The 27,407-nt window shown below is 46.8% G+C and overlaps 1 protein-coding gene across 1 annotated transcript in view; it reads left to right on the top strand.

Moving 5' to 3' along the window:
* LOC117060680 (cytochrome P450 4F22) overlaps positions 1 to 27,207 on the top strand; it is a 38,508-nt gene extending 11,301 nt beyond the window's left edge. Inside the window, 10 exon segments of the mRNA XM_033173103.1 lie at positions 9,101 to 9,154; positions 13,446 to 13,573; positions 14,795 to 14,916; positions 16,144 to 16,411; positions 16,938 to 17,004; positions 18,503 to 18,632; positions 20,411 to 20,544; positions 23,277 to 23,341; positions 23,539 to 23,621; positions 26,800 to 27,207. Of these exon segments, the coding sequence (XP_033028994.1) occupies positions 9,101 to 9,154; positions 13,446 to 13,573; positions 14,795 to 14,916; positions 16,144 to 16,411; positions 16,938 to 17,004; positions 18,503 to 18,632; positions 20,411 to 20,544; positions 23,277 to 23,341; positions 23,539 to 23,621; positions 26,800 to 26,977 (1,229 nt within the window). The 3' untranslated portion in view covers positions 26,978 to 27,207.
* The last annotated feature ends 200 nt before the right edge of the window (positions 27,208 to 27,407 follow it).

Genomic DNA, 27,407 nt, shown 5'->3' with positions numbered 1-27,407 from the left:
CTTCTTTTGCCATATCAACTGTTTTTAAGTCTTTAAACATCCTTTAAGCAACTTTTAATCAACTTTTAAAAAGTTTGGCAGAGTTCGCAAAACTTTCCCGTTAGTCGCGGCTTTGATCTTTTAGCGCTACCAAGCTCGCGCAAACAGTTCAAAGGGAACAGGCTTCCTTTTGCAGTTTCCTCTGCAAGCAGTGCTCTTTAAACTTGTAAAATAATCCAATATTTAACTTACAGAGTTTCTTTGGAAGTTTCTGTGTAGGAAGTGCCGGGTGCTCAGGTCTGGCGGGATCGCTGCTTTGATCCTCCGCAGGCAATCGCTTCTTCAGTCCCGTGCTGGGGCTCCGCTCGCCTGGTTTTCCCCCTTACGAGGGTCAATCAGGAGCGGAGACAGCACGTCTGGGACCCACGAAGCCGTCGGTCCACGGGACGCTCTTCCCGTGGCTTTAAGGGACCCGTGGCGCAGGCACGGAGATCCCTATCGCCTAACGGAGGACGGAGCCGTCGGACTCCCGTCCGCCATTGACTCGGCACCAAACCGGTCTGGAGAAATTGACGGCTGCCGCTTGCCGGATTCAGGGCTTCGCGCACTTGAAGGAAGCGAATGTAATCCACAGCTCCCGCGCCTCCGACCCTGCTCTCTCTCGGGGCTCATTCCAGAGCTTACCGGGGAGCAGGGGAGTTGCCAAAGGGAGCCCACCGGTCCTCAGAACGCTCGATCTGAGGTTTTTAAGAGGTTTCGCGACGCCCTCGCGTTACCCTCTATCTTCAAAGCGCTGGGAAACGTTCAGCAGAAAGTTCCTCTATCCGCCATAACGGAGCCACCACCCGGAAGTCCATTTAAGGCTTTTAAGGCATGGCCAGTGGTCAGGAGTAGTAGAATTACTGTCAGATATAACGGGAGTTGTAGTTCAATAATATCTGGAGACCCAAGGTTGAGAATGGAGAGCTCTAGTATATTGCATTTTGTCTTTCCTTCTTTGTTTGCTTAGCTCTTCTGGCGGGCTGCCATTTTACCCCCGGCACATGGACAGAGTTAATATCGCTTCCATTCCAGGAAGGCTTGGGACTTGTAATTAGTCCAGGAGTAGGCAACCTAAGGTCCGTGGGCCAAATGTGGCCCAATCACCTTCTCAATCCAGCCTGCAGGCAGTCCGGGAATCAGCGTGTTTTTACATGAGTACAATGTGTCCTTTTATTTAAAATGCATCTCTGGGTTATTTGTGGGGCCTGCCTGGTGTTTTTACATGAGTAGAATGTGTACTTTTATTTAAAATGCATCTCTGGGTTATTTGTGGGGCATAGGAATTCGTTCATTCCCACCAAAAAATATAGTCCGGCCCACCACATGGTCAGAGGGACGGTGGACCGGCCCACGGCTGAAAAGGGTTGCTGACCCCTGAATTATTCGGTAGCCGCGGGTGACAAGGAATTACACACAAGCGAGTGAATGAGTTGGTGGACAGAGCATGGAGTGTGCCATCTCCCCACTGTACCTACAACCGAAATGCGACAAGCTGGGGCTCTCTGACCTCAGGACTCTTAACTAACTGTTTCTTTGCAGGCTAGCAACCTTTGCAGGCTTATTTACTCACACGGCTGAAGAAGTGTGCATGCACACGAAAGCTCATACCAATAACAAATTTAGTTTCTTTCTAAGGTGCTACTGGAAGGATTTTTTTTTTTTAAATAAAATTGTTTCGGCTCTTGGGGAGCAGGATGAGCTGGCGTCTCTGCTAACCCAATCCTTGTCCTAGGCACGAAGCACCGAGGAAGGGCTGCAGGATGCCGCGCAGCTGACTGCCCAGTACGGGCAAATCTGTGTCTGGTGGTTTGGGCCCTGGGTTCCAATTCTGAGGCTTTTCCATCCAGATACCATCGGTCCTGTGCTCCGGGAAAAAGGTAGATTGTGGCACTGGCAGAGAAAGTGGGCATGTGTAAAGGACGTTCCTTAGGGCACGAAGCTGAAGCCATGCAGCGGGCCTGCTGGATCAGGCCAGTGGGCAACCTAGTCCAACATTCTGCCTTCCAGCAACAGGCATTTAGAAGCATTGCTGCCTCCAACTAGCCTACATTTATCTCAGACCCTCCAAGCGCCCCTAATTTCCAGGGACAGTCCCAGATTTACAGAAGCCGTCCCAGTTTCTGATTTGATCCCGAAATGTCCCGCTTTTCCTTATGGCATCCCTATTTTCATTGGGAAAATTTTGGAGACTATGGAATAGGATGTCCCCGGGGCTTTTTTTTCAGCTGGAACTCACCAGAACTCAAGGAAGAATGGATACAAAAACTTATGGAATATGCAGAAATGATGAAACTTACCAAAAGGATAAAAAATCAAGATAACAAGCTTGTTTATATATAAAAGAATGGAAATGGTTTGTTGAATTTTTACAGATAAATTGTAAACAATAAAAACACTGGCAGGTTTATTGTAATAACCTGCAGTTACATAAGAGTACTGGTATATATTTATACCGGGTGGCGCTGTGGGTTAAACCACAGAGCCTAGGGCTTGTCGATCAGAAGGTCAGCGGTTTGAATCCCTGCGACGGGGTGAGCTCCCGTTGCTCGGTCCCTGCTCCTGCCAACCTAGCAGTTCGACAGCACATCAAAGTGCAAGTAGATAAATAGTTATCGCTCTGGCAGGAAGGTAAATGGCGTTTCCTTGCGCTGCTCTGGTTCGCCAGAAGTGGCTTTGTCATGCTGGCCACATGACCCGGAAGCTGTACGCTGGCTCCCTCGGCCAGTAAAGTGAGATGAGCGCCGCAACCCCAGAGTCATCCACGACTGGACCTAATGGTCAGGGGACCCTTTACCTTTACCTATATATTTAAAGGAGATAAATAAATGAGTAAGTTAAGTAAATTTGGATATGCAGAAGGTATTAAAAATAAATTTAAGGAACCGCAGAAAGAGGGGGAAGGAAGTCAAGTTTTAAAATGTCAAAATGATTGTAAAATCAGTGAAATGTATATATCTGAAAAGTATAAATAATTATTTTTTTAAAATAACAACTCAGTTCTGTCAGCATTGCCATTCTAAGAAAACGGGGGAGGTGTTCCTGGTGAGTTCTGGCACCTCTTTTTCTAGAAAAATAGCACCGAACATCCCTATTTTCAAAGCAGCTTATCTGCTTCAGTCCATAGAATTCAATGTGAGCCACTGACAACTTGCACCATGCCTGTCTGCATAGTTCAAGTTTTGACCTTCAGACTGCCATCTTAGACATGTGACTTTATTGTTGGGGGGGGGAGAGAAATTAACGTGGAGAGCTGGCGATGATGTAGGGAGCAATTCTTTTATGTGAAGAATAAGAGGAAATATAGTGAGTCGCACAACAAACACACGCATTCGGAATATTCCACAGCAAGAAGCCTCGGGAAACTGCCGCATTTGCAGTAGTGTTCATGCATGGCCATAAATGCAAAATGATAATCAAGTGGTTGTGGATTTATCAATAACCAATGGAGATGCCTTCCATAATATTTTCTTTCTGGAGCCTTGGGCAGTTGTAGAACCAATCATGCATTCTGTGTAATTACAATGGGCGGTCAATTGTCGGAAGCTGTTTGGTGAATGCGCAGCATGGCTTTGTCAGAGGGACTCTTCCACTCATCATTGCAAAGGGAGATGGTTGGATGCTTTTCGGAAGCCCTGTTTCACCATGGTTTGTTGAGCAAACCATGAATTTTGCCAGGGAGAAGCAAACAAGCTCTGACTTGTTTCTCCAAAGCTTGCTCTGTTCTTCCATCTGCTCTTGCATTGGGTTTTTGTGCCCCGGCGACTGTCTGCAGTGGGCTGGCCAAACAGGATTGGACCAAGCAGGATTATCTGGTTCAGACATAACGCCCAAGCGTACCATGGTTCATAAGCTAACACCAAATTATGGCTCTCCACCACAGTTTGTTGGCAGAAAACAATTTATGATGAGTCTGCCGAGCTGGGTTTGTTGCTGTTGGCCTCTGTCTTTCTCGACAGACAATGGAGTGCGCTTCCGGGGGCTGAAGTCAGACCCCTGCATTGGCAGCACCAAAGGGACCTCTGCAGTGCGCAAGCCTAAGCAATGTGCATGGAGGTCCTGGGCTGCCCAGTCAACAAGACTCCCCTCTCGGCCTCACTGATGTGGTCCAAAGGAAAGCAGAGCAGGACGTTTGGCACCAGCTTGGCTGCCGGAGCTGCCAGAAGGAGGCATATGAGGTGCCATCCAACCATCTTAGTGTTATGAAAACTTCCCGCGGGGGCAAGTTGAGAGACTGACCCCAAGGCGGACGAAGCTTCTGTGCCCTCTGGCTTCTAGAGTCCAGGGGCACAATGTAATATGCGGTTGTTCCCAGCTTGAAAACAACACACACAACAGCCATTTAGCTAAGATCTACTTTATTGTAGAATTAGAGCAGAATATATATATCTGCGTAGCAGCTCATAATTCAGAGCTGTGTCTTAAAGCATCTTGCACCTCCTGATGCAGAACTGAAAGTAAAGTGTACAACAGTAATTACAATGACATCACATGTGTGGGAGCTGGTATGCCCAGTGTAATTCCCACAGAGAGGAAACATGACTCTTGAGTCTTGTGACCTTGCTGCAGCGTTCGCAGCTCGTCACGTCATAATATCACAACATCCTCCCCCGATATTAGACAATGTAAGAGCGGCGAAAGTTAAGGCATTATTAACAGAAGTAAACAAACAGTTATCATATACACAGTATGAATCTGATGTCTTTGTTCCACCCTTGGAACTCTCTGAGACTGGTTCTACCAGTTGAAGCCTTTGATAACCAACTCTCCAGGGGACCAGAGCACTTGCTCTGTGTGTGTTGGCAGAAACAGTGTTGAACTTTGCAACCTGTTGCTGTGGCTTTCTCACATCTGTGAGGTGAGCCTGAGTGTCTCTGTTTTGAGCGCAAACTACAGCTACATTTGCAACAGCTGAGATTGCAAACTCTTTGGAGTAACGTTTGGGCGCCTGACCCTTTGTTACTCTCTCAGATCTACGCACAAGATGTAGATGCTCTTTGCTGAGTTTCTCCTGAACAGGACTTTTTGGAGAAACTTTACCAATCGTAAACAGTGGCTCTAAAGATCCTAGCACATCATCATCTGTTGATGGCCTGGTACTATCATGAGCTCCTCTCTCAATGACAGTTTCACCTGTGTCGGAACTAGCCGTGGTTGAGCTTGCACTGCTACTGCTGGTGTCAGTGTCCTCATATGTATTGACATCAATGGGAAAGCTTTGGAGAACCTGTGTCTCCGGCTTTACAGTAAATTCTACCTCCTGAGTAAGAATTACTGTGTTTGAGGAAGGCAATAGAATTCTGTATTGACCTTTCTCATAGCCCATAAAGATGCCTTGGATGGTTGCACCTTCAAGTGATTCCACCCACATCTGAGAACCAAAAACCTTAAGATGCTTAACAGAAGGTTTTCTGTTAAACAGTATCTCATAAGGTGAGCATTCCATTCCTTTTGGAATACTCCTGACCCATGCATAAGTGAAGGCAGATAGGCTTTCAGCCCAATTCTGGTCAGACAGCTTTGCACTTAGCAATTGCGCCTGCATACCCTCACGTAATATTGTGTTAATTTTAACACACAAATCTTTGTTCCATGATGATTGGCTGACAGCAACTTTGTGCCGAATGCAATGTTGACTTAGAAAGTCCTTGAACTCCTGTGAATCAAACACTGGTAATTGATTAGTATACAAACATTCAATTTTGCCATCATGCATGAAATCTATCTTAGCACAAAATTCAGTGAACTTGGCGAAGACTTGCTGCGGACTTTTCAATGTGTAAATCCAAGAGAATTTATAGAAATGATCAGACAGCAATAAATAACAGGTAGCTCCGCCTCTAGATTGTAGCAGAAGTCCTATTACATCAGCAGAAACCTGCTGGAAACATTTTGTGACCTTTTCTCTGCGTGGCTGTTTGGTAGTCTCCTTGGACTTAGCAGCACCTGCAAAATAAGAGTCAACAACATCATAACAACAGTCAGTAGATTCAAACGACAGTGAGAATAGTCCATCTTTGTTCTTCTGAGCTGTAAAGATAGCTTCTCCATCCTTAAAAATTGTGCACAGTCCTTTGCGTAGTCTGAGCTCGCAGTCCTTCTCGGTAAGCTGCGATGCACTTAGCAGATTGTAGGCAATTTCTGGGACATATAGCACGTTGCTGATAGACAGCTGGAGACTATGAAGATAAACAGTTCCAACTCCAGTCGATTTCAGGTGTGTTCCACTCACCTGCGACACGGTGGATTCTTGCTTCTCAAAAGTCTTAAACAAACGTTTGTTTGCGGTAATGTGGTGCGAACAAGCTGAGTCTATAACCCACGCTAAGTCAGTATGCTGCTCCTGCACGCCTTGTGTAAGCAATGCCACTGTGCACCCTTTGTAGACTTTGGCTTGCGCCTTGCCTGTAGATCCACCGGCTTGGGCTTTCTGCAGGTCTGGAAACTGTGTCCTCTCATTCCACAGTTTGTGCAGCGTATGACTTTAAGAGCTTGCACATGCTCAGTTGGACCACTAGGTGGGGTTGAGGACGCTCTTGCTTCACTCCCCCTTCCATTAGCCTCATTTTGAGCAGCACAACGATCTTGCTCATTTAGCAAAGTTGAGAAGACTCTGGCAACGGTTAAGTTTTGAGCATCCAGGGCACCTAGCTGTGATGTAATAGCACTATAACCGGCATGAAGGCTATTCAAAACCATGACTGGTAATTTTGTCCAGTAAGCATTGGACATTTGGAGCTGCTGCTCTGCTTGCTATCCTTTGCCATAGTGGCGAAAAAGCAGGCTTTTCACTCTCTGTCTTCAGAAAGCAATTTAAGCAAACAAACCTAGCCTTCTGAGGTTTATTGCGTCGTAAATCAGTCCGGTACTACTCACAGTCCAATTAACGCGGACCTCTGATGTCTTCTGCCTGATGTGCGGAAACCATCCAACTGCTACCAATGTTATGAAAACTTCCCGCGGGGGCAAGTTGAGAGACTGACCCCAAGGCGGACGAAGCTTCTGTGCCCTCTGGCTTCTAGAGTCCAGGGGCACAATGTAATATGCGGTTGTTCCCAGCTTGAAAACAACACACACAACAGCCATTTAGCTAAGATCTACTTTATTGTAGAATTAGAGCAGAATATATATATCTGCGTAGCAGCTCATAATTCAGAGCTGTGTCTTAAAGCATCTTGCACCTCCTGATGCAGAACTGAAAGTAAAGTGTACAACAGTAATTACAATGACATCACATGTGTGGGAGCTGGTATGCCCAGTGTAATTCCCACAGAGAGGAAACATGACTCTTGAGTCTTGTGACCTTGCTGCAGCGTTCGCAGCTCGTCACGTCATAATATCACAACACTTAGGGACTCTACTTTGGATTTGTGTAGGGTTGACTCCGTAGCCATTTCTTCTCCCTAATAGATCCTGCAAAAGCAGTGCAGGTTCGGATCAGAGTTTTCCTTCTCCTACATGGACCACCTTTCCAGGTTGACAAGCCCCACCTGCCCCTCACTTGCCTCTAGAAGATGTGCAGAAACCGTCTTGTTGACCATTGGACGCACTACTGGTTTTGTCCGCTCAATCTGCCAGAGCCTGTCTTTGCATGCAGAGGAAGTCCCAAACTCACCGAGGGTTTGAGACCCATCGGCTACCAGTGCTGTCAAGTATCCCGTTTTCCCCGGGATTCTCCCTTATTTCAAGCTGCTCTCCCTTATTTTTTATTTCCCTTAAATTCTCCCTTATTTTTTATTTCCCTTAAATTTCCCGTTTTTAATGGAAGCAGCTCCTCCCCTGCTGGCCAGGGACTGGGTGGGAAGACCTCGCCTACTTGGAGAGAAAAGCCTCAGCCCTCAAAGCAAGTGGGAGCCATTTCCCGTGCTTACAGGGGAGTGTATTCCTCCCCCTGCATCAGCCCCTATCCATTGCCTCCGAGCCCCTCAGCCAGCCAATAGGGTTAGCTGGCAGGTGGAGCCTGGCTTCCTTTGCTTCTGGCTCCGCCCACCACTGACATGTGACTGTTCCCGGGATAGGTGAGACTGCAGATCCCTTATTTTCAAATCCGAAACTTGACAGCTATGTCGGCTACCCTCACCTGGTTTAGCTGGCCAATCAAAGCCATTCCCGGGGCGTGGCCGCTGTCACACCGACACCTTCTAGGAGCCACAGGTGAGAGCCGAGTGCAGGGTGGGGACCAAAGGTGGACAAACTGCCCCTGAAGGAGCAGGACGTGTCCCTCAGCAGAGCTGCTACTCCTCCTCCCCTAACACCCCCCACACTCGTAAATCGTAGTAAGCCTAAACAAATAACGTGAAAACCGGGTCTGCGTCTCCCTTCTCTGTCAGGGAAATGAGAAAGCCGCATAAGACCCTGCCTTAGCTGGAGTGTGCAAGTGTATGTGTATATTCATGCTCTGCTTCTACTAATTTGTGGGCTCAAAATGTAATGCTGCGCGATTAATTTTGCTTTAATTGAGATGGGAGAGGGAAGGTTTTGTAAAGTGCGTTGAAGGGCGCTATGCAGATTATGGGACCTGAGCACGGCTGCATCAGTCCAAGGATGCTCCCTGCATGTTCTCGGGGCGGAGTTCTGTAGGGAAAAGTTGATTTTTGTAAAGAGAATAAAAACAACTACAGCACCTCTCCAACAAAACAAAAGCATGCCAAATGTAAGTCTGTGCTGCATTTGCAGTGCTTCTTTTGCTTTATTTAATTTAATTTTAATCTGATGATAATTTCATTTTTGTGGCTGCTTGGCCTCAGTGAACTTCCCTGCAAGTGCGCCCATTCTGGGCTTCTAGCCTGATGCAGATGCAAATATCTGGGGGGTGGGATGGCCCCTTCCTAGGCAGAAGGCGTTCCAGTTCCCTTGCTCCACTCCCCAGTGGAGGTGCCCCGGAAAACACTTTAAGTATTTTTATTGTTTTAATTTATGTAAGCCACCTTGAGTCACGGTCTTGCGGGGGGAGGGGGTGAAGTAGGATATAAAGAAACATCATAATAATTGTATGCCCAAATTCTTTAAAAGTCTGGAGATTTGAACTTTTTAAAAAGAGAGGACTAGAGTGAATGCATTTTTCTTTTTCTCTTCCCTGCAGCTGCTGTTGCTCCCAAAGACAAACTCTTCTATGGCTTCTTGAAGCCTTGGCTTGGTAAGGTACCTCCACCCCACACCTGAAACTTGCCAGACCATGAGCTCTTCTGCCAGGGATAAGTATGTAGAGCAGGTGTGGGGAACCTTTGGCCCTCCAGATGTTACTAAACTACAACTCCCCTCATTCTTGGCCAGGCACCCACAAACTTTGGCCCTCCAGATGTTTTGGACTACAATTCCCGTCACCCCTGACCACTGGTCCTGTTAGCTAGGGATCATGGGAGTTGTAGGCCAAAACATCTGGAGGGCTGCAGTTTGGGGGTGCCTGTTCTTGGCCATTGGCCATGCTTGCTGGAGCTGGTGGTAGTTGCATTTCAGCAACATCTGGAGGGACAGGGGTTCCCCGCACTCGATGCAGAACAGGGATCTGCAACCTGTTCGCTTTAAAAATACATATATTTATTTGGTTTTTCAAATTACAGTTTTACAATCACATATCTAACATGCAACATAAAGACAAGATTCCTAGGAATCTCCTGGACTTTCCTCCTCCCCTTTGTGGGTCCTATTGTTAGTCATTTCCTCCTGCATCTTTCATGAGAATCCAAATCTTTTACCTCTCCATTATATCCAAAATTCACCATTAAACTACAAGGGTTATTCCAATCCTACTAACAATTTTAACTGTTTACAATGGTTTTTAAGATAAATTATATATTTTACCCATTCTTTATTAAAAATTTGGTTTTCCTGATTTCTGATTCTTCCAGTCAGGTATCTGCAACCTGTTCTGATCCAGGCCCTGCTTTTCACCCAAACATGCCTTTGGGGACCCATTTTCAAACTTTTAACCATATATTTGCATGGAGGTAGTGCTCCTATCCTGACCCACCAGTTGAAGACCTGTAATATACTGGTGAAACTCGAAAAATTAGAATATCATGGAAAGGTTCATTTCTTTCAGTAATTCAACTTAAAAGGTGAAACTAATATATGAGATAGACTCATGACATGCAAAGCGAGATCTGTCAATCCTTTATTTGTTATAATTGTGATGATTACGGCGTACAGCTGATGAGAACACCAAATTAACAATTTCAACTTCGGGGTTTTCATCAGCTGTACGCCATAATCATGACAGTTATAACAAACAAAGGCTTGACACATCTCGCTTTGCATGTCATGAGTCTATCTCATATATTAAACTCCAGTAGCTGATGAAAACAATTGCTTACATAAATGGATTTTTCCATGATATTCTAATTTAAACCACAGAGCCTAGGGCTTGCCGATCAGAAGGTCGGTGGTTAGTTGTTCAGTCCCTGCTCCTGCCAACCTAGCAGTTTGAAAGCATGTCAAAGTACAAGTACATAAATAGGTACCGCTCCGGCGGGAAGGTAAACAGCGTTTCCGTGCTCTGCTCTGGTTCGCCAGAAGTGGCTTAGTCATGCTGGCCACATGACCTGGAAGCTGTACGCCGGCTCCCTTGGCCAGTAAAGCGAGATGAGTGCCGCAACCCCAGAGTCGTCCGCAACTGGACCTAATGGTCAGGGGTTCCTTTACCTTTACCTAGGGACATCAGACAGGACTCTGAAATGGTTATGCTGCTTCCATACCTGCTATAGTACTGAAAACACAGTATGAAAGTCATTTTTACAGCCAATGGTACAGCAGAGCTTGCATTACCTTATACAGGTGAAACTTGAAAAATTAGAATATCGTGGAAAAGTTCATTTATGTAAGCAATTGTTTTCATTAGCTACTGGAGTTTAATATATGAGACAGACTCATGACATGCAAAGCGAGATATGTCAAGCCTTTATTTGTTATAACTGTGATGATTATGGCATGCAGCTGATGAAAACCCCAAAGTTGAAATTGTTTATTTGGGGTTCTCATCAGCTGTACGCCATAATCATCACAATTATAACAAATACCGCTAAAAACTTGACATATCTCACTTTGCATGTCATGAGTCTATCTCATATATTAGTTTCACCTTTTAAGTTGAAAGAATTGAACCTTTCCACGATATTCTAATTTTTCAAGTTTCACCTGTAAGAGTTACCAGCATTATAGCACAGGACAAGACAAGCCACAAACAAAGGGGAATATTGGGAGTTTAATTTGTACCTGGATCAGCCTTTCGTTTAAAGACAGGGATGGATTTTAACAGCAGCCAGGAACAAAGAATTGTAGAGTTCGAAGAGACCCAACGGTCATCTAGTCCAACCGCCTGCAATGCAGGAATCTCAGCTAAAGCATCCATGGCACTTGGCCATCCAACCTCTGCTTTGAAACCTCCAAGGAAGGAGAGTCCTCCGCAGGGAGTTTATTCTGCTGTCAAACAGCTCTTGCTGTCAAAAAAGTTTTTCCTGATGCTTAGTTGGAATCTCCTGTCTTGTAATCTGAAGCCACTGGTTTGAGTCCTACCCTCCAGAGCAGGAGAAAACAAGCTTGCTCCATCTTCCATGTAGGAGTCCTTAAGGCACTGCAACCTGGGAGGGGAGTTCCCTCCCCAGCTGCAAGCTCAGAAATTCCCCTCTCATGCTGCAGCTAATCTTGAAAAAGCACTCATAGAAGTTGTTGGTGTACCCTCGATCTACACAGTAGGAGACTCTTTACATGCAATAAAATCATTCTCTGCAAGGCTTCTACCGGTAATTTGTGGACGCCAGAAAGCTACCACTATTCATCTCCCGAAGGGGCTGTTGCATCATTGTTGAGCTTGCTTCACAACTGCCGCCTAACTAGGGCAACTAATTACCTGCAGGTCTATCGACTTCTGATTGGGAGATCAAGTTGGTATCTGTTCCTTTAGAACTTCCTTGCAAAGAGATAATTTTGCATCCACAGTGACGCCCCTTAGTCTCCCTAGACAACCTCACCAGATTAATGTCCTCTGAGCTCAGGGTAGTTCATGCAGTCCAACATCCTGCCTATCCAGAGGAGCAAGCCACATAATCCCAGGGTGGCCAGACAAGGATAGGATCCAGAGGTATCTTGTGCTTGAATATGGTAATTCTGCTTTTATCTTTCATGATTGTTAGCTACTAGTAGAGTAAGGGACACAGGTGGCGCTGTGGTCTAAACCACTGAGCCTCTTGGGCTTGCTGCCTGGAAGGTCGGCGGTTTGAATCCCCGCGACTGGGTGAGCTCCCGTTCAGGAGCGTAGCAAGGTAAATTGGTACCCGGGGCAAAAAAAAAATTGTCACACACCCCCCCCCCCCGAGGCATGGGAACGTCAGGTGGTACCTGGTGCGGAAAATTTCTTGTCAACCCCCCCATTGATTCCCCCCCCCCCCCCGCAAAAATGGTTTTACGTTATTTCATATTTTCTTACAAAGGAATAATAAGTAATAATAAAAAAACCTTTTTTTTATATTCCACCCTCCCTGGCCGAAGTCGGGCTCAGGGTGGCTAACATCAGATTCATAACATTGGTATAAAATCAAAGTATAATTAAATTACCTCCTAAAAACATCTCAAAATCAAATTAAAGTCTAATTAGAAGGCTTTCCACAGGGTTAGGGTTGGGAACAGTAAGTGCTCCACTGAACTGAAATTTCAGCCTTCACGACATAGGAAAACAGCCAAGTGAACAGCTATTTTGGTGGAGGAGGGTCAAGATATTAACTGATATGCATGAAATTTCATATATAGCTATATAATCCTTAGTATAGTAAGATAAGACCTTCAGAGCAGGCATTATAAAAAAAATCAAAAAATAATAATTCAACCCCCCCCAAATTCTTTTAAAAAAAATGTTCCTTGATAATTTGTCACCCCCTCCATTATGGAACCCAGGGTGGCCCGCCCCCCTCGCCCCCCCCTTGCTACGCCCCTGCTCCCGTTGCTCTGTCACAGCTTCTGCCAACCTAGCAGTTCGAAATCACGCCAGTGCAAGTAGATAAATAGGCACCGCTGCAGCGGGAAGGTAAACGGCATTTCCATGTTCTCTGGTTTCCATCCCGGTGTTCCATTGCATCATAAGCGGTTTAGTCATGCTGGCCACATGACCCAGAAAGCTGTCTGTGGACAAACGCTGGCTCCCTCGACCTGAAAGGGAGATGAGTGCCACACCCCATAGGTCACCTTTGACTGAACTTAACTGTCCAGGGATCCTTTACCTTTTCCTTTTTTACTAGTAGAACTAGTGGTATACCTAGGCAAAATCAAGCGCTGCACAGCTCCACCCATGTTTTCCCATCAGGGTGGATATTTTGATCTTTGGGGTGTGATTTTGTGGACCTGGCTGTTCATCTTCTCTGGGAGTCTCACTGGCTGCAGGCAGGCTGTTCTGTTGCCAGGATAATGCACCTCAATGAGCCACTGTTTCCTTGTGCCAGGCGATGGATTACTTCTGAGCAGTGGGAAGAAGTGGGGACGACATCGGCGGATGCTCACCCCGGCTTTCCATTTTGACATCCTGAAGCCTTACATGAAATTCTTCAACCAGAGCACAGACATCATGCACGTGAGCTCCTTCAAAATACTCGTGCTAATGCGCTTCCGCCCCATGTGCTTCTCCTCATTATCTTACACATCGCTCTGCCTCAGCGCCATGTGTGCAATGCAACCAATTTCGGGTTGCTTTTACTACCCTGGAGCTTATATGAACTGGGGTTCGTTTGCATGACCTTGTTGTGCGTGAGAGTCAATGCACACTTGCTTTCTGTTTGGAAGAGATGGCCTGCATTCATTCTGTTGTTTCCACTTGTCATGTACTCTGATCAAAGAGTTGTGCCTTGTGCCTGGGAAACTTGTGTGTTAGCATTCAGGGCATTCCTCTCCCCCATAATTGCTGTTCAGATTGTGATTTTTAGTGGGGGGGGGGGAGAGAGAGAGAGAGAGAGAGAGAGAGAGAGAGAGAGAAACACCTGCAAAGGAACACTTAGGCAGAGAGAAACTTCATCACACCTCCTTGTTTTGTTCAAATGCTAAGTGCTGCTGTTGTTGTTTTTTAAATAAGAATTTTGAGTTTTCCGAAGCTGGGAAACTCACTTCTCCATTCAAGCTTTTCAGTAAGTTTATGTTATACAAATGGGGGACGTTTGAACACTTGCAATGTCCCAGCTACCTCCACTGCTTGTGCCTATCTTATTATTGAAGGTTTGTATGCTTTTTCAATTGCCTCCCCACTCACTGTTTTCTTGCTGATAGTGCACTGCAATAGTATACCGGTAATATATTACTGCTTCTCAAGCAGTTTTGAAGGGCTTTGCAGAGATGTGCCTGTAAAGTAACTGCACTTTTCGAATGCTGCTTTGCTCCTGTACTTTAGGATGTCACATCTGCAGTTAGCACTGAATAAACTCATGTTTCATTTTCAGGGTTGATATATCTGTGTGCATGGGCTGTGCGTGTTTGAATATAATTTGAACATGACATGGAAGCATGCCTCAAAGGGGCCACGCAGTAGGGATGCTACACAGTCAGCTGCTGAAAGCAAGTTCTGTTTTCAGCGCTTTCCTGCATAGATATTGAACATTAGCATCTCTCTCTCTCTCTCTCTCTCTCTCTCTCTCTCTCTCTCTCTCTCTCTTTTTCTCTCTCTGCTTCACTCATCTGCCATCATTGCACCCCGCTTGCCCTTCTGCCCATGCTGTGTCACCTCACTGGTCAGTCCTTTGCCATCCTCTTCATTTGCTGCCTTCCGAAACGTTGATTCTTGTGCTCCCCTTCCATTTTTTGGCAGGGCAAGTGGCGCAGGTTGACCACGGCAGGCCCGGCCCCCATTGACATGTTTGAGCAGATCAGCCTCATGACTTTGGACACCTTGCAGAAATGTGTCTTCAGCTACGACAGCAACTGCCAAGAGTGAGTAGGCTGGCGGAAGGTACGCTGGGGGAACTCAGGGCTTTCCGGATCCTTTGTCGCCCAGCCTCTAGGTTGTTCCACACGGACCTTTGCCCATTGATTCTGGAGCAAGCTAGCTTCAGTGCTGTAGCCCCAACATCATAAGGATCTGAAAAGCCCATGGAAGGGGGCAGGAGTGTGTAAACCAGGACTCAGGAGGAGGAGGAGCTGCCTGCTTGTTCTCATAATAGATGCTCTTTCGCTCCCACAGAAAAAGATACAGGGTTATGTTACGTGACATAATAGCAAATGGCGTGTATGAGTCACTCTCGTAGCAATCCAGTAGGCATTGGCAGGGGGCTTCCTCGGGATGTAAACAAGTGTTCCTTGGAAATCCTTACAAGGTGTGTTTGTGGGGATCTGCAATAGTTCAGCAGCTTTGACAATGCCTTAAATGTTTTGCACAGGAAGAAACAAAAGTATTTCACTCAGAAGGGTGGCTGTGTTGGTCTGCAGCAGGTTCATGAAGCAGAGGGCTGCCTTGGGACGCTATTGAACTCAGTGGGATTTACCACTGAGCCTAGGGTTTGCCGATCGGAAGGTCGGCAGTTCAAATCCCCGGGACGTGATGAGCTCCCATTGTTCGGTCCCAGCTCCTGCCCACCTAGCAGTTCGAAAGCACGCCAAAGTGCAAGTAGATAAATAGGTACCACTCCGGCGGGAAGGTAAACGGCGTTTCCGTGCGCTGCTCTGGTTTGCCAGATGCAGCTTAATCATGCTGGCTACATGACCCGGAAGCTGTCTGCAGACAAACGCCGGCTCCCTCGGGCTATAGAGCGAGATGAGTGCCGCAACCCCAAAGTTGTCCGCGACTGGACCTAACGGCCAGGGGTACCTTTAACCTTTACCTTTAAACACCTAGCACTGTGCTCCACCTGTGTTATTGGGGCATCACAAGGATCCATTGACAGTACTTCACCAGATGGGTGAAGTGGGCATTCTAACAGCAAAAGCCTAGGCTTTTTGGAGTTTCAGTACTAATGAGAAACAGGTACTGTTGTCTGTTAAATGTTCGATCTGTTGGGGAGTTTTTCAGCTGTTTGGGCCTGTGCTGCTTGCTCATACTGGGTCCATGTCAAGACCTGAACAATGTTCCCCAAAGAACCTGTCCTTAGACTCCAAGGACAGCTTCTGCCAAGACTTCCTCCCATGTCTTCTCCTGACAAGTAGACTTATTATATGTTCCAGGAAATCAAGTGACTACATTGCTGCCATCTTAGAACTCAGCAGTCTTGTCGTGCTGCGGCAGCATGCCCTGATCCACCATTTTGACTGGCTCTACTATCTGTCGGCAAATGGCCGCCGCTTCCGCCGGGCGTGTGACATTGTGCACCGTTTCACAGCCAATGTGGTTCAGCAGCGACGAATGGCACATAGCCGCTTGGGTCATGATGCTTGGCTCAAATCCAAGCAAGGCAAAACCGTGGACTTCATTGATGTTCTTTTGCTGGCAAAGGTACTACTAGTGAGAAAGAGGGCAAGGAAAGGGACAGTGTGGCTCCTTGTCTATGGAAGAGGGAGTTTTATGGGAACTGATTCCCTGCCTTAAGAGGAAGGATGGCGTCAACTTGGGAAAGCTTAACCCTGTAGCTTATAGAAGTGGTGGACCAGACTATTTGGGGACAAGGGAAGGGAAGAGCCATAGCTCAGTGGTTAACCATCAGTGTTACATGGAGAAGGTCCTTTATCTGAAAACCCGGAGATTCATTTCCAGTCAGTGTGGAGTTGAGCTACACCAGGCTTCCTCAAACTCGGCCCTCCAGATGTTTTTGGCCTACAACTCCCATGATCCCTAGATAGCAGGACCAGTGATCAGGGATGATGGGAATTGTAGTCTCAAAACATCTGGAGGGCCGAGTTTGAAGAAGCCTGAGCTACACTAACTAGTGGTCTAACCCTGGTGCCCTCCCCTGGCAGAGATGCTTGTGAGACTTACCAACTGGTCTTTGTGTGTTTGCAAATGCCTGCCTTTGTGCTTGCAGGATGAAGAGGGTCGCCACTTGTCTGATGCAGACATCGCAGCTGAAGCTGACACCTTCATGTTTGAGGGTGAGGTGCCTGGATTGGGTCTGGGCAGTCACTGTTTGCAGTATCTCTCTGGGGTGACAGAAACAGGGCACAATTCCTCCCCCAAGTCACAGAAGGACAAGAAGGATTTTCAGGTCATGTTCAGCAACTGAGTGTTTAGGAGGGGTTGAATTATGGGTTCTGACCCACCATGAGGTGAAATACTTCCCAGGGGGGATCATGGTGTGCTGTCCGTGGTTCTGACCTGGTGCTGCCCCAGTTCTGCAGCCTTTATCCACAGCCACTGGGGTCAGGTCATTCATTGTGTGCTGGTTTCCTGAGACACAATACTTTCATTTCAATAAAACCCAGACTCTGGGGTTATATGTGCAACTGGGGGTGGGGTGGAGAGGGAGAGAGACAGAGACAGAGAGAGAGAGAGAGAGAGAGAGAGAGAGAGAGCAAGGCTTTCTGGGATTAGATGCATTTGTCAACTGGATGATCCTTTGAAGGCGACCTGGAAACTACAGTTAATCCAGAATGCAGCAGCTAGACTGGTGACCAGGAGTGGCCGCCAAGACCATACCTGTATAACACCAATCCTGAAAGACCCACATTGGCTCCTAGTACATTTCCAAGCACAATTTAAAATGTTGGTGCTGACCTTTAAAACCCTAAACAACCTCATACCTGAAGGAGCATCTCCGCCCCCATCGTTCACTGAGGTCCAACTCCAAGGGCCTTCTGGCAGTTCCCTCACTGCGAGAAGTGAGATTATGGGGAACCAGGCAGGGGGTCTTCTCAGTAGTGGCACCCACCCTGTATAACACCCTCCCATCAGATGTCAAGGAAATAAAAACTATCTAACTACAGTAGTACCTCTGGTTATGAACGGGATCCGTTCCAGAGCCCTGTTCAGAACATGAAAAGCCCGCAACCTGAAGCGCCGTATCTTCGCAGGCGTGCGGCGTGATTCAGCACTTCTGCGCGTGGTGTCTTTTTGCGCTTCTGTGCATGCGCGAGCGGTGAAACCCGGAAGTAACCCTTTCCGGTACTTCTGGGTTGCCGCGGGACGCATCCTGAAAAAACGCAACCTGAACCAAACGTAACATGAGGCATGACTGTATTAGAAGACATCTGAAGGCAGCCCGGTTTAGGGAAGTTTTTAATGTTTGAAGTTTTAATTTTGTTTTTAGTGTTCTATTTATTTATTTATTTATTTATTTATTTATTTATTTATTTGCTTGCTTGCTTGCTTGCTTGCTTGCTTGCTTGCTTGCTTGCTTGCTTGCTTGCTTGTTTCCTTGTGCTCAGGGTAGTAGGTCTCCAGCTTTAGTTTGGGGTTGCAGCCTAGTCCTCTCCAGTTGGGATCTTTCAACTTTTGGTACTATTTACAGCCAATTCGTGGTCCAGAGAAATCTTCCCTGATTGGACCTTCTGTTGTCAGCCAGTGCTGTGGTTGCACTGAAGCTCCAGGTGAGCAGGCAGGGAACCCTGCATGCCTCTTCTGTGGGTTCACACTCACTCTCCCTCCCCGCAGGCCATGACACTACAGCAAGCGGCTTGTCCTGGGTGCTGTACAACCTGGCTCGACATCCCAAGTACCAAGACCAGTGCCGGGAAGAGATTCAGAATCTGCTGCGAGGCCGGGAGACAGAGGAGATTGAATGGTGATGGGACATGAAGGGGGGCAATCAAGAGGGTGGCAGGTGGAACTGAGCCCAGGTGTGGGTTGCTCATCTACAATGCAGTTTAATGCTTTTGTGCATGTATGTCCATCTGCATGTGCACAGCTTAGAAAATAAGATACTCCAGAGAGGATTGAGTGCTAGGCTCTCATTTCATCCAGTCTTGGCAATGAGAATGAAAATGGCTGAGCGTTGACGAAGCGTAGCTTCACTGACACACCTCTGCAGAGCCAGTGTGGTGTAGTGGTTAAGAGCGGTAGACTCGTAATCTGGTGAACTGGGTTCGTGTCTCCACTCTTCCACATGCAGCTGCTGGGTGACCTTGGGCTAGTCACACTTCTTTGAAGTCTCTCAGCCCCACTCACCTCACAGAGTGTTTGTTGTGGGGGAGGAAGGGAAAGGAGAATGTTAGCCGCTTTGAGACTCCTTCGGGTAGTGATAAAGCGGGATATCAAATCCAAACTCCTCCTCCTCCTCCTCCTCCTCCTCCTCCTCTTCTTCTTCATCATCATCTTCTTATTTTAATTAAAAGGCATCTTGCAGCATATTATGTTTATGAATCTGGTGTGCCAAGTGGTACTCCTCAAATCTGATCTTACGTCTCCTTTCTAAATTCACTTCTGGATCCCTCAGCTCAGCACCGGTCATCTGGTGAGCAGGAAGAGGTTCTGCGTTCAAAATTGTGCAGCTGCAACCTGCTGTTTAATATCTGGGTCTGTTATTCTCTTCCCCTCCCCCCCCCCCCTGACATGAGAAGAGGAGTATACAGTTGTTACCTTGGAAGCCGAACACCTTGGCTCCCGAACAAATCGGTTCCTAAACAATCGAAATCCGGAAGAGAGTGTTCCAGTTTTCGAATGGTTTTCGGAAGCCAAACATCCGGCATGGCTTCCATGGCTTCTGATTGGCTGCAGGACGCTCCTGCAGGCCAATCAGAAGGCACGCTTTGGTTTTTGAACGGTTCCGGGAGTTGAATGGACTCCCGGAACGCATTCTATTTGAAAACCAAGGTACCGCTGTAATTGGTTATTTCTGGCCTGCCTAAAACCACACAGAGGGAAAGGATATTGGAACCATAAGTAGAGCTCTTCCCAAATTTGATTAGGAGGCGGAACAGCCACCCTCACAAATCCAACATGGATCCTGTGCCATGGGGGCATCCATCCCAAGTATGCCTATGGAAGGAAGGCTCCTTTTGCCTCAGGACTCTTTATTTTCCCTGGAGGTTTTGAGCATCCCCAGGGAGCCCACCCCAGTTTGAGGACCGCTGCTATAGAGCCAGCATTTTGACAGACAAGCACAAAGCCTTGCCTGCAACTCTCAAAGAACAGATACGTTTCTATTATGCAGGGAAAGTCTGCAGGCGCCATTATTTGTGCTTCCGCTGCAGGGGAAATGCTCAAAGGGTGTGTCCACTTGGCACCGCTCCTGTTCTCATTCCCCATTTTGAAGTGATGAAAACGGAAACACGGCGAGGGGCACCCATTTCAACAAGAACGATACAGTGCAGTCAACACAGCCTTGAAGGCAGGCTATCTTGTGGCGCAGTCAAACCCTCTCCCGTCTTCCACGTGTTCTCTACCAGGGCCCTCAGAATGCAACATCCACGCCACATCCCTAGGGCAGCAAAAGGAAAAGCAGAGGGAATGCCACCTGTAGCCCTGCACACTGATGCTATAATGCCCTGACTCTACGGTTCCGTGATGCCATGGTGCCAGTTGGCCGCCATAAACAGTAACGGTGATGTTTCCTCTTTCCAGGGAAGACCTCTCTCAGATGCCTTTCACCACCATGTGCATTAAAGAGAGCTTGCGCCTCCACCCGCCAGTCACAGCCGTTTCCCGCCGCTGCACCGAGGATGTAAAACTGCCTGATGGAAAGATAATCCCCAAAGGTACCTGGCCTCAGCCCATCCTATGCCAGTTGGCATCACCCCCTGCCCGCCCCACTGCTACATCCTCCATCCTGCAGCAAGGGCAGTCTGAGGGTCAAAGGTGCAGCTGGGCTGTTGTATTTTTGCTGCACTGTCAGAACGAGAGATGCCGTGAGCCCTAAATACCGTATTTTTCGCTCCATAGGGCGCACTTCGTTTTTAGAGGAGGAAACAAGAAAAAAAATAGATTTTTCTGGTTTTCCTCTTCTAAAAGCCCTGTTTTTTTGAGGATCAGCTAAAAGTTTTGCAGCTTTTTTGCAAAGGGAAAAGCCCTGGTTTTTTCAGGATCAGCTAAAATTTTTGCAGCTTTTTTTGCAAAGGAAAGCAAAGAGGAAAAGCCCCATTTTTATGGGGTTCAACTCACATTTCTGCCGCTTCTAAAGGAAAGGGAGCCTTTTCTACAGTTTCCAGACAGATAATCTAATCAGCCAGTCACATGTCGCTGGGGAAACAAACAACCTCCCTCTGCAGCACATTCAACAATGGAGGGCGGGGCTGAAAGGGAGCCGGGACTCTTATCTCTCTCCCGATCTCTTGCTGATCAGCTGCTGAGCGGGATCCTTCCAACACTCCCTTTTCTTTTTGTAAAATAAAAAGCACTATCTGCTTTTGGCCCCTGGGCAATTCAGCTCCAGGGACCACCATTCGCTCCATAAGACACACAGATATTTCCCCTTGGTTTTTAGGAGGAAAAAGTGCGTCTTATGGAGCGAAAAATACGGTATATTCAAACTGGCGTTAGCGAATTAAATCAGCATTTGAGAATGTCTCATCAGAAGTGGGTTGCTTGTTTGGCTTACTCGTTCTTATACCATGAAGTCTATACTTATAATTTATTTAATGTAAAAAAAATCAAATGCTTTGAGGTACATGTTTTCAGTCCAGGTTAATCTATAATTACAAATCGTAAGATTAATCAGAAGCCACATTTGATGCAAAATCGTACGAGAAAACGGGGGAGGGGATGGAGCGCCCCATCATTCGTTCACTGCCATGGTTGTGAGTCTAAAAGTGTTGAGGAAGGACATTAATAACAAATTCAGCCTCATTAATTGGTTTCAGTTGTTTTCCTGCCCTCTGCTCTGCTTCTCTGGCTTCCACTTCCAGGAGATCAGGCAACACATGGTGGCATCAGGTTGTGCGTTTTCAAGTGCACATTAACAAAAAAGATACGAGGGAGACACGGCTCAGAGAGGCTGTCATGTCTCCCTGGTGATATATAGTCTGGACCTAAGTGACGGCGGTGCTGTGGGTTATTAAACCACAGAGCTTAGGGCTTGCCGATCAGAAGGTCGGCGGTTCGAATCCCCGCAACGGAGTGAGCTCCCATTGCTCGGTCCCTGCTCCTGCCAACCTAGCAGTTTGAAAGCACATCAAAGTGCAAGTAGATAAATAGGTACCGCTCTGGCGGGAAAATAAACGGTATTTCTGTGCGCTGCTCTGGTTCGCCAGAAGTGGCTTAGTCATGCTGGCTGCATGACCCAGAAGCTGTACGCCGGCTCCCTCGGCCAATAAAACAAGATGAGCGCTGCAACCCCAGAGTCATCCACGACTGGACCTAATGGTCAGGAGTCCCTTTACCTTTAAGTGATGGTGACTTATAAAAACATTTTTGTTTTGACTTTTTACCTTGCCTTTTCACCATAAGGACAATCAAGGACACTTAACAGCATTTGTGATGGTATACCAGTGACAAGTAATAGTATAAAAAATAAAAAATAAAAAAAATCCTTCCAGTAGCACCTTAGAGACCAACTAAGTTTGTTCTTGGTATGAGCTTTCATGTGCATGCACACTTCACACGAAAGCTCATACCAAGAACAAACTTAGTTGGTCTCTAAGGTGCTACTGGAACGATTTTTTAATTTTTTAATTTTTTATTTTGTTTTGACTATGGCGGACCAACATGGCTACCTACCTGTAACAAGTAATAGTATGTTCCTCCATGGAACATACCATTGAATAGACCATAGTACTGAGAAGCTTGCAGTGTTGGCATGGCCTTATGGCTCTTTTTGTAACTGCAGCAAGTTATGCCTCTGGATCAGAACTTCCCTTATCTTGTGCTCGACCCGGTGGGTGGGATGCCTCAGACTTGGCTGCTCCCATTGCTCATCCCTAACATCTGCTCCAGATGGTTGGAAGACCCTCTGGAAAAGACATGGAGGGTGTGCAGAGAGAGGAGAGGAAAGTGAAGCCCCACTGCATGAATTGCATGTACACGGATACAGCGGAACCTTGATTTTCGAACGTAATCCATTCCGGAAGACCGTTCAACTTCGAAAACATTCAAAAACCGAAAACTGAAAGCAGAAGCCTTAATGCAATAGGGAAACTCAAAACAGAAGCCACACAGTACGTTTGGCTTCTGAAAATCAATCGAAAACCAGAACAGTTACTTCCAGGTTTCCGGCGTTTGGGAGCCGAAACGTATGACAACAGAGGCATTCGAGAACTGAGGTTCCACTGTACCGCAAAGGCCAAAAGAAGGTCCTGAATTCAATGAGATCTGGCAACACTAACAGATATGTGAAGCAATTTTTTGCTCAGAATGTGCCATTGCAAAGCTCTTAAGCCGAGTCCATAGCCCTGCTCCCCTGAACCTCTCTCTTGTCCCCCTCAGCCCACCTTGTGCATGACATTCTCTGTTGTGTGTATATCCCCACATTGATCAGAAACTCTCCCCTCCACAGGGAATATCTGCCTGGTCAGTATCTTTGGGACCCATCACAACCCTGCCGTCTGGCCAGAGCCTGAGGTATTTATTGGTTTCTGCTCTTCTACTGTATGTCCTTTCAGCATCTTCTCCTCTCGCTTGGGACCTTTTGAGACCCTTTCCTGGGTGTGAAGGCTCCTCTAGGGGGACTCAGTAGGTTGTGTTGCTCATTTCTTTTACTCCCAACTGCCTCACTTCTTCTTTACAGCCATAAGTTCAGTCTGTTTTTGTTCTTATAGGTCTATAACCCACACCGCTTTGAACCGAAGGCCTTGCAGAACCAGTCGCCACTGGCCTTTGTGCCCTTCTCAGCAGGACCCAGGTAACAGAGAACTCAGAGCCTCTTGGAGCCAGGTCTTAATTTACTTCACTATCGGCTACTTCAGGGCATCGCGAGATATTCTAGCCTAGATGATGGTGACACTGCACAGCATGATGAAGAAAGTCCTTCTTCATGCTGTACACAGTCAATCTATCGAACTCCCTCCACCAGAGGCTTTAAAAGAGGATTAGACAAATTCATGAAGGAGACTGCTGCAGGCAAAATAGTTCAGTCAGTAGAGCACGAGACTCTTCATCTCAGGGTTGTGGTTTCGAGCCCCCATGTAGGATGTAAAGATTCCCGCACTGCATGACCCTCGTGGTGCCTTCCAGCTCTGATTCTATGAAAAGACCTCTCCTTCCGCAGTTATTCCCCCAGAAAGAGCTCGCGGCCAGGGACATCTGGATTTATTTCAGCCCCCGTGTGAAAGGGGGAGTTATCACTGGGTAGAGGTTTCCAGCACTGACCAGTAAAAATGTAAACAGCTCATCTGTGGGCACATAACATCCATCCATGAAGGAGATTGCTGTCCGTGGCTACTAGCCATGATGATAGGGCAGCCATAGGTTGAGATTTTCCTGGACATTAGTGGTATTTCAAAGGCAGAATTGACATCTGGGGGGAATTTTCAAAAGGCGGTGCTTTGTCCTGGATCTTAGGCAAGTCAATCACGGGGTTGGGGGGGGGCGTTTTTGGTAAACTAAGTTTTGTCAACAACTTTGGGGGTGTCCTAGTTTTAACTTTTTGAAATATGGCAACCTTATATGTAAGGACGTTTAGTGGTTGCTCATGAGTAAAGCGCCAGACGCAGAACTTCTAAAAACTAAGTTCTTTATTGTGCACAGCTATATACAGTGGAGCAAAAGATCAAACGTCCATCTCATCCCTCCGCAGAGTCCAGGAATGACCCTTTCCTGTTCTTTGTCCAGCAAAAGAGGCGCGGGATTCTGAACCTCCGCCTCCCCCCTCTACGTCCTTCCTGTCTGCGCCCTCAGAGCGTGGGAACCTGACCTCGTTCCCCCGCTATCCCCACGGTGCTGAGGCTCTGCGATCCTCTCAGAGCCCCTGCACCGCCTTCCTGTCTCTGACTCCCCCTCCCCACTGGAGGAATGGTCGCTTCCGGCTGAGGAGGGGGAGGACGAGCTGGTAAACAGCAGAGGCGGGTCCCTGTACTCCAAACGATCCCGGGACGCTACCTGCTGTGGGGAGGGGGGTTTCCTGACATTATATGATGACTATGCTCTGCCTCCACAGTTGTGAGAACAGGATGCCGGACTAGATAGGCCAGCGGCCTGATCCAGCAGGCCCTTCTTACATTCTCACTGTATAATCTTTTATTAACATTTTCAAAATCATATTCATATCAATGAATTGCATTGTATCATAAATTGACTACAGTGGTACCTGTGGTTACGAATGCTTCTGGTTACAAATGCTTCGGGTTACAAGCTCCACTAACCCGGAAGTGGGTACTCCTGGTTGCGAATTTTGCCCCGGGATGCGAACGGAAATTGTGCGCCAGCGGCGTGGCGGCAGCAGGAGGCCCCATTAGCAAAAGCGCACCTCATGTTAAGAACGGTTTCAGCTTAAGAACGAACCTCCGGAACAAATTAAATTCATAACCAGAGGTACCACTGTATAGTATATATAAAAAAAAAATAGTCCACAAAAGGCCTCCATTCTTCTATGAAAAGTTCGTCATTTCAGTTTCTTAATCTCACTGTCAGCTTTGCCATTTCTGCATAGTCCATTACTTTTAAAAGCTGTTCTTCCTTCATTGTAACCTGCTCTCCTTTCCATTTCTGTGCATATAATATTCTAGCTGCCATTGTCCCGAACATTAATGGTTTAGTCATCGTATTTGGAACCTCCGTCCCTATTATGCCTATAAGGAAAGCTTCTCATCTTTTGGGACTAGCCCATTTAAATTTCATTTCCTTATATATCATTTCCCAAAAGCCTTTTTTTTTTTACATTTCCACCATATATGGAAGAATGACCTGTTGTAAGAAAAACTGCTCCCTTTGCTTTATGGGGTATTCCAAAGCCCATATGGAGTCCTTAAGTGGGTTCCCTATTGGTAGGAGAAAATAACAGAGGCTTTGAGAAGCAAAGCGGCTAGTAAGCCTGATCCCCGCTCACCACACACAAGAGGGAGAAGAACCCAGAGCAATAGTGTGCAAGCCCTTATATAGACTTTTGAAATTGCCCACTCTGTAGCCCAAGTCAGCCCCCCAAAACATCATAAATACATCACAGAAGGAGGCCATCTACAGCAGAAATCCTGCCTTTCAGGATACCTGATAATGGTCACTGAATGCATTACCTGAGCAGCCCGCCCATTCTTTTGTGATAGTTAATACTTTAGTTCCTGAATCCACATCACAGGCTCACCTTATTCATACACAAATCTTAAGACAGGATTTGCAAGCAAAAAGACAATGGGAAGGCTTTTCCCATTTGCCTCCCTTACAGCAGAGGAATATTTGAGGTCATTGGGAGAGTCAAAATGGCTTCAGGATTGCTCTCCCATACTATTTCAGACACATGGTTCATATATTTAGATATGTGTGATTTAAGAATATTTATTCTATATTCGAGGCCTTAAAATTCTTATAACAGACCCATGTACAGTGGTAGCTCGGGTTACAGATGCTTCAGGTTACAGACGCTTCAGGTTACAGACTCTGCTAACCCAGAAATAACGCTTCAGGTTAAGAACTTTGCTTCAGGATAAGAACAGAAATCGTGCTCTGGAGGCGCAGCGGCAGCGGGAGGTCCCATTAGCTAAAGTGGTGCTTCAGTTTAAGAACAGTTTCAGGTTAAGAACGGACCTCCGGAACGAATTAAGTTCTTAACTTGAGGTGCCACTGTTTCTGCTTACATTTCCAACATATGCTTGACACATTTTTATGCACCTTGGCTGGTTAAATACCACCTGTACACCATTTTAAGATAATTTACTCTTGATTTACAAGCAGTGAATTTCATATCCTTTTCCCATAACTTCTCCCAAGAGGCCATATCAATATGATGACCTACGTCTTTGGCCCACGGAATCATTGTTGACTGCTCTCCTCACATGCTCACATTGATCCATCTATTTCCTCTTGGCATTGTGGTGGGGGGAGGAATGTTGGGGTGCCTTCCACAACACTGACCTCTTTTACGTTTGCAGGAACTGCATCGGGCAGAACTTTGCTATGTCGGAGCTGAAGGTGGCCCTCGCCTTGACCCTGCTGAGGTTTGTGGTGAGGCTGGATGAGAACCAAACCGTGCGCCGTTTGCCAGCATTAATTCTACGGGCAGAAAATGGGCTGTGGCTACAGGTGGAGCCAGTGCGTACCCGGCAATGATGGGGGAGATGCACAAGATTGGCAGTCTCTGTTCCAGCGTTTCAGCCTGCACTGTAATGTGCAAAGAGATTTATGGTGGCCAGAGAGACCTCTGCCTCAAACGACACGGAAGGCATGACTCAATTCTTTGTGCCTCTGTTGTCTTTGTCTCTGAGCCCTCGTCTTGCCTTCATGAAGGTACTAGCAATAGTTTTGTGCTACATTAAAGATGAAGTGTTTTGACCATAAAATGCAGTTTTGATTTTTGTTGTGATCCCTGACAGTGTTATAAACAAAATATCTGCCCTTTGTAGGTTCTCCATCGGTAGGAGAAAATAACAGAGGCCAACCAGAGAATATTGAGAAGCAAAGCAGCTAGTAAGCCTGATCTTTATTCAAGCTGTTGCAACAGGGTGCTCCCCCACACGCAGGAGAGAGGAGGAGGACCCAG

The sequence above is a fragment of the Lacerta agilis genome, chromosome 16 (assembly GCF_009819535.1).
Source record: "Lacerta agilis isolate rLacAgi1 chromosome 16, rLacAgi1.pri, whole genome shotgun sequence".
In the NCBI taxonomy this organism is placed as follows: domain Eukaryota; kingdom Metazoa; phylum Chordata; class Lepidosauria; order Squamata; family Lacertidae; genus Lacerta; species Lacerta agilis.
This window is presented reverse-complemented; position numbering and strand designations above follow the sequence as displayed.